Below are 7,907 nucleotides of genomic sequence, written 5' to 3' on the forward strand. Positions count from 1 at the left end.
GCCCAAGGCGGGGGTTCGAACCAGCAACCCTCCGACTGCCAGACAACCGCTCTTACCTCCTGAGCTATGTCACCCCTCGTTTTTTTTAATTCCAAAAATGTTCTGTAGTAATTCGTGCATGAAAGGGTTAAGGTCCGAGGTGCTGCTCAGTTTGGTAGACGGTCACTGCAAATAAGTTAAGCTAGTGTGAGCGGCTAACGGCAAAATGCTACTTTAATTAATGAAAGGTAATGAAAACACTGTGGAGGAAGGGGGTTGGGGGGGGGGGGGTCGCCACACTATTAATTAAAGATACCCCGGAACATTCTACCACTTAGTCACCGAGCGCCAAAACTGTCAGCAGCTACCTCACAGGACTCTCGCAGCTCATAGAGAAATTAGAGCAACAGATCACAGGGATATGAATCACAAACAGGGAGGACAGTTTATATGACCTTGAATATGGTGTATACTTTAAAAAAAAACTGCTGCAAATATCAAGTGGCTCAGATAGAAGTGCAAAATGTATACTATGAATATTATACTCAATAATAACAATTTTAAAAAAAAATTATAATAAAATATATTTAAAAGCTGTATTCCCAACACAGTAAAATGTCCAGTGTTAATTCGACTGTAACAGAATTTATATGAGCCCAGTCTGGTCACAGCGAACAGACAAAGACTGTAAGAGTTGATGTAACGCCTGGGCATTTTACTTTGCAGAAGTGCTTGTCTGTTCAACTCCGGTTTTACCGGAATTGAGCCTTTTTTGTATCTATACTGGTGCTCATTTAACATCACTGTAGGCCCAATGTTTTAAGCTTCTCAAGATAAGGGGGACTATAAAACAAATAGGTGCAAATTTAAGGCAGTCTGTGGTTCATGTAGCATCCAAGAGTGAATGGTGGCAACATTTATTTAAAAGGAAAAAAAAAAGTATATATATATATATATATATATATATATATAATATGACCAGATATACTGGACATACTTAACAGCTATGTTAAGTTTAACTATCACCGCCAAACAAAAAAAAAAATCTCTCATTAGTTTTTCTTCTCGCCTTAAGTTTGGCATCCCCCTGACTCAAAGCATGAATACGACATTTTTTAAGTTTTATTTCAGTAGCTCACAGACTGCGAGAAACCTCCTGGGATTTATGAAGGACAGTCCGAATTCCGAATTATAAACATTATAATAAATATCACTGTTATTGCAGAAGTAAATCACTGGCATTTCTAATGGCCCTGACCTAAGGCACTTAAGACATAAACTGAGAAAAAAATGGGGGCATAATATAAGGCTCTAAACTGTTAAGCGAGAGGATATTTAATAGAGCTCGGCTCAATTTTCCCCGACAGTTTTAAACAAAATGAGTTACGCGGTCCGTACATTAACGGGACAGCATCGGCCAGGCTCATCTCTGCAGCATTAAGTTAGTAAAGCCCCATGTAACCCTGCAAATGTGCACCAGTCAGATCTTAATCCTACACTGTACAGCCTGCTAAAGCTAAAATGAAACAATACTCCATATTTAAGGCCCCCGGAGATGCAGCCATTATGGTATCGCTGAGGTGGCTGGGTCCACCTCGCTATGTACATGATACTTCTTTAAGAACAACTAACTTTGCTTGCATTTGAAAACCATTTTCAGATGCACGCATGGTATCTGTTTTAATGTGTGTGTAAGGCCCTGTGTGCACGAACTTACTTAAAATGCACAGGTGTCAACACAGCTACTTCTACGCTTTGATTATCTGCTAAGAGGACATCATGAATTGCTTCCTGCTTTTCATTTCGATTCTGATTGAGTTACGTGACAACCTAATCAAGCTTCCTAAGACAACACCTGAATACTTGAGAGTAATTATATCCCAGCAGAACCCTGGAATGTGACAGACGGCCACGTCATAGTATTCTGTCTGCCTGATGGCCGATAGCCAAGTATATTATTATTATCACTACTACTACATTTTGTACTGTTCGGACTTTCGTGTGTTTTTTTCCCCCACATTCAACTCTTCAGTAATCTAATTCCAATAACAAACGGGTCCTCCTTTGTATTATTCGCTGGAAATTAGATTTACAACATAAAAAAGAAGACACTGCTACAAAGGACAGACATATTCTTTAAGACCGTTATGAGTGGGCCGCGTTTGAAGGATCATTACTTAACCATAATAATCATTGATAATTAATAAGTTAACATGAATACAAATCCCATTCTGACTTCGTCACGTCAGGACGGAATGACAAGACAAGCGCTGACGTTCGTAGCCCGGTGCCCCCGGCATATTTCAGCTACACTGCCTATTAAGTGTGAGTATCTCTCGACTCGTGATCGATTCCCAGGGTGGATTCCCATACTCGAGTTAAGTTGTGGAGGCGTTGCTTCGGAGTGACCGTGAAACCACCCGCCAAGGATAAAGTAAGCAGCTGCGTCTTCTTAACAACTGCAGCAATAAAACGAACGGCCTAAACACACGCGCGCGCGCGCACACACGCACGCACACACACACGCACGCACACACACACACCGTGTCCAGACTGATGGTAGTTCGGTGGCGCTACGTTGCAACAAAAATGTAAATTCGTTTAGCCATTGTTATAACCATCCACTGGCAAATTCTGAGGTTCATTTGACAACCAATTCTTACTGATCGGGAAATGTTTAATCCCAATCACGCAAGACTAAAGTGCACAGAGAAGCTAGGGGACAACGAAAGTGAATGCAGTGGACGTAATTTTTTAAAGTAGCCTGATTAAAAAAAGAAAAAAGTTCAAGGCACCCCGCCCTCTTTGCCTTTACTCCCACTATCCAATCAGGGATAAGGTGCTAAGGAAAACAAATCATGCGATTGGTCTACAGATCGTGGTTTCCAGGCGCCCCACTAAGCAGCACAGTCGGCAGTGAATGAGGGGTACCTGGAAACCGACGTAACATTATTGTGTGTGCTGTGTCTCGGACTAAACTTTTCAGTCACAAGCAAGTCGGCGTCGTGGTTAGTAAGAGGACAGAACAAGCAGTGGAGACAAATGGTTTATGGTACAAATGAGCAACAGTTCTGGGGAATGCAAAAGTTTTAGATCGCCGATTTACTGCACAAGGACTTAAAAGGGTTTTGTTTTTTTAAATGGTAGCAAGATGAAATGCCAACCAGAACATCGGTATTTTAACGTGTAGCTATCCAGTAATTAGAAAAGTAGCCTAATGGGATATGCAGTTTTATGTTGCCGATTGGGAGACAAATAAATTCTCTTCGAACACAGCGGATCTTGGAAACGGATTTGGAGTCGAGAGAGCGAACTTTGTCACGTAGACAGATCTGGACTAACTTATTTTCAATCCATGATCAAATTTGGGAGTGAAAACGGACACTGGCTACGGGACTGAGGAACAACCCAGACCCCCTCCTTTTTCTAGCTCGGAATCTGGATTTTTTTAAAAAGGGATTTAATGTAATATTCCTTCTTTTGGAAAATCGACGAAAGGGCTCGGGCAAGTAACTATAACTGCATCTGCTCTTCCTTTTTTTTAATCGATGGGAGTTTTTCAAATCCTGTTGCGGTTTATTTTTTGTAACGCGAGCTGGAGGTGAATGCTGTCGCGCGACATTAGTATGAACTGGTGAAAAGCACGAGAAGAAACCAAAGCCGTGGAGGACATTTGCAACCATTTATTCTAGCTAATTTGAAGGACTTGGCTGGGAGCGGGTGAAAGAAAGTATCCAGCCATTTCTTTTTAAGACACTGCCTCGTTAATGCGCCTTGTGGGTCTTCTGCGAGGTGTAATATTTAGCGTTTTTGTGTGCCCTCTGTCCATTTGATTCAATATGGCAATTTTAAAAACCTGGGATTGGGTTTGGACAACTGGCTGCGTTTTGGCGATCGCGTGCCTGTCGCTCCCGTCGTGCTCGGGTCAGTACCAAGGAGAGAAGGGCATCTCTATACCCGAGCACGGCTTTTGTCAGCCTATATCCATCCCGCTCTGTACCGACATCGCGTACAATCAGACCATCATGCCGAACCTCCTGGGCCACACCAATCAGGAAGACGCCGGGCTGGAGGTCCACCAGTTCTACCCGCTCGTGAAAGTGCAGTGTTCGATGGACTTAAAGTTTTTCCTGTGCTCGATGTATGCGCCGGTGTGCACGGTGCTCGAGCAAGCCATTCCGCCCTGCCGCTCTTTGTGCGAGCGCGCGCGCCAGGGCTGCGAGGCGCTGATGAACAAGTTCGGCTTCCAGTGGCCCGAGCGGCTCCGCTGCGAGAACTTCCCCGTGCACGGCGCCGGCGAAATCTGCGTGGGCCAGAACACCTCGGACACCGGCAGCCCCACCTCGTACCCGACGCCGTACGTCCCCGAGCTCATAACGCTGCCCCCTCCGCACGTGGGGCGGCCCAACCAGCCCTTCTCCTGCCCGCTGCAGCTGGAGGTGCCCGCCTACCTCAACTACTACTTCATGGGCGTCAAGGACTGCGGAGCGCCCTGCGAGCCGGCCAAGCCCAACGGCCTGATGTACTTCCGCGAGGAGGAGGTGAAGTTCGGCCGCCTGTGGGTGGGCATCTGGTCCATCCTGTGCTGCGTGAGCACCCTGTTCACGGTGCTGACGTACCTGGTGGACATGCGCCGTTTCCGCTACCCGGAGAGGCCCATCATCTTCCTGTCGGGCTGCTACTTCATGGTGGCGGTGGCCTACGCGGCCGGCTTCCTCCTGGAGGACAAGGTGGTGTGCATCGACGGGCTCAACCCCGACGGCTACAAGACGGTGGCGCAGGGCACCAAGAAGGAAGGGTGCACCATCCTCTTCATGATCCTCTACTTCTTCGGCATGGCCAGCTCCATCTGGTGGGTGATCCTGTCGCTCACCTGGTTCCTGTCGGCGGGCATGAAGTGGGGCCACGAGGCCATCGAGGCCAACTCGCAGTACTTCCACCTGGCGGCGTGGGCGGTGCCCGCGGTGAAGACCATCACCATCCTGGCCATGGGGCAGGTGGACGGCGACCTGCTGACCGGCGTGTGCTACGTGGGCATCTACAGCGTGGACTCGCTGCGCGGCTTCGTGCTGGCGCCGCTCTTCGTCTACCTCTTCATCGGCACCTCCTTCCTGCTGGCGGGCTTCGTGTCGCTCTTCCGCATCCGCACCATCATGAAGCACGACGGCACCAAGACGGAGAAGCTGGAGAAGCTGATGGTGCGCATCGGCGTCTTCAGCGTGCTGTACACGGTGCCCGCCACCATCGTCATCGCCTGCTACTTCTACGAGCAGGCCTTCCGCGAGCAGTGGGAGCGGACCTGGCACATGCAGACCTGCAAGCGATTCGCCGTGCCCTGCCCCGTCAACAACTTCGCCCCCATGACGCCCGACTTCACCGTGTTCATGATCAAGTACCTGATGACCATGATCGTGGGCATCACCTCGGGCTTCTGGATATGGTCGGGGAAAACGCTGCAGTCGTGGCGAAGGTTTTACAAGAGGCTCAGCAACAGCAACCAGGGCGAGACGACTGTATGAACTTCTGGAGAGGGGCACTGTGGGGAGGGGGGGGGGGGGTGAAAATGGGATGTCGGGACGGAGAAAATGAAAAGTCCTACGGCTTTACAAACTGGAATTGATACTTAAATCTAGACTTTTTTTGGAATTTTAACTGAGCTCAGTGCTGCCCCTCTCTCCACACGAGATTTATTAATCAGGTTAATTTCTACTCATGAACAAACCTTTTTCCATTCTCGTTGGTTGTTGCTGAGCCATTGATCGCATTGCCTTTTTTTTTTTTCTTCCTTGAAGGGGTCCTTACTTTAATATGGAACATTTCAGAAAATCATTCTCATTTGAACTGTTGAATCACCATACTAGTTTTGTTTCTCCGTTGTATTTTATAAAAAAAATTTGTAAAAACCTCGACACTACTTTCGTTCGTTGTTTTTTTTTCTCCAATAATGCGACCGTTCTATGGAAACATTCGTCTGCTGCTCCAGTTTTTTTAATTACTGCGTCCCGTTTAACACACACCGATAACTTTTCTGTATTATCCTCATCAAAGACTGCATTCCTTGTCTGCTGTCTATGGTAAAATACACCGTTTTATATCAACTTGTCTTTGGTTAGTCATTTCCCCCGTTTGCAACAGCATATGAAGTGCACAATTTGATATAAACTTGTTTTATTTTATTTTTTGCGTGCCATGGGCTACTTTTAAACTTTTCTCATGTTATAAATTTTCAGAAAACTCCCTTCCAGTATTGTTTTATTTGTACGCAGGAAATGTTTGCCTTATCACTTTATTTTATGTCTTCAAATTTTGTTTAATTTCGTAATATGTGTGACTTCTGCAGCCACCCTTCGACAATCATGCATTCTCCTGTTCCACGAAGAACGGCCGGGTTTTTTTTTTTTCTTTCGAATTGGGGTAGTATAATATGCATGTGTATAGCTGTACAAATATGCAAGCTACTACATTATTCATAATTTGTAAATATTCTTCACTTTTTCCCCCAAATGAATATATGTATTTATAAAAAAAAAATCTTGCTGTTTTTTTACTTGATTTTTTTAATACAGTAAGAGACCTCGTTTGTATCTGTACAGTTTCACCGAATAAAATGATTAGATTTTTTACTCTTGCCTTTGTTCCGTGTGAATGGTATTCGGAAAGTGCATCGGATAATATTTGAAATGTTAATGGTGAAAATTTACGTAAAAATACCCAAATTAAAAGAAATACTTTTTTCGTTGCAAATAGATCTATATAAATGGGCCTGCCATACCAAACGGAGCCTCGGTTTCATTCGTCGAGTTGGCCAACTATTTTAATATTACGTCTTTAGTGAACAGGAGTCACGTTTACGGTGCTTAAATTAGCAGGGGCTGCGGGGATATCTGTGCTATTTTTGAAGCTATCTGTGCCATTGTGACCGAAAGTAGTAGGCCAAAAAAACTAATTTGCATTAGTGTGATTAACAGTCTGGGCGCCGTCGCTTACCCAATAACTGGGCGTCAGCATCGACGAAGTTTCAACAAATGGGGATAAATACTTGTGAGAGAGGCCTACGAGGGTAGGGGTTGTCTCTAGTAAACATATCATTTGACGTTTTCATTTTATCTGCTTCAGTAGATCTCATTACATAGGTATGTTGCTGGTTAATTAAAAGCTTATGAGAATTCCTCAAACGAGCGTGGCTGAGTTGTGCGGTGGATGTAAACCAATTACAAGCAAACTGTGGACACACCAAAATATATATTTTTAGTGCCACAGACTGGAAAGGCCGAAATGGAGGAATTGCCTCGGGGCGATCCAGCGCGAACTAAGAAAAAAACAGAGTTGACTAGCTAAAACTTCAGCTAAATTACAAATGTAAAAAAAAAAAAAAAAACCATTCACTTGCTTATACACTGGACCACTTAATCCTCGCGTAACAACCAACAGAGGACAGCAGATATAATTTTACTAAACACCGTATTCGAAACATATGTAAACGTCCGTTTCAGTCATCACACGAACAGTATAACTGGAGGCTGAAATGAAAATCAAGCGTTTATGGCAAAAGGTATCCTAAAGGTACGGTATCAGACATTCTTCAGTAGTTGCCCCATTCAATATCCTTAATATATAGCATGCATTATACTTTTAATGGAACATTTTGTTGCATTTTCACATTTTACGAAACATATGCACGACAGACCCCAGTTTTCTGTGTGTCAAATAACTAGTACCCAGTCCACCTCTTATTTCTGAAATTTCCACACATTTCTAAAAATGAATCAGGTATACGTTTAAATGCGTTATGCATGCGCGCACGCGCAACACGTTTAATAAACAGGCAGCGCAAGAAACAATAACAAGTTTTCTGCACTGCTGTCTAGGCTGAGAGTTTTACACGAGGCGTCTGTCGTTTGACCCCGGCGTCTAATTCTGCAATGAAG

The 7,907-nt window shown here is 44.7% G+C and overlaps 1 protein-coding gene across 1 annotated transcript; it reads left to right on the forward strand.

Moving 5' to 3' along the window:
- The first annotated feature begins 2,929 nt into the window (after positions 1-2,929).
- fzd7b (frizzled class receptor 7b) lies at positions 2,930-6,600 on the forward strand. The gene has a single exon (XM_035392533.1). The coding sequence runs from the start codon at positions 3,819-3,821 to the stop codon at positions 5,496-5,498; it is 1,680 nt and encodes a 559-aa protein (XP_035248424.1). The 5' UTR covers positions 2,930-3,818; the 3' UTR covers positions 5,499-6,600.
- The last annotated feature ends 1,307 nt before the right edge of the window (positions 6,601-7,907 follow it).

The sequence above is a fragment of the Anguilla anguilla genome, chromosome 15 (assembly GCF_013347855.1).
Source record: "Anguilla anguilla isolate fAngAng1 chromosome 15, fAngAng1.pri, whole genome shotgun sequence".
NCBI lineage: Eukaryota > Metazoa > Chordata > Actinopteri > Anguilliformes > Anguillidae > Anguilla > Anguilla anguilla.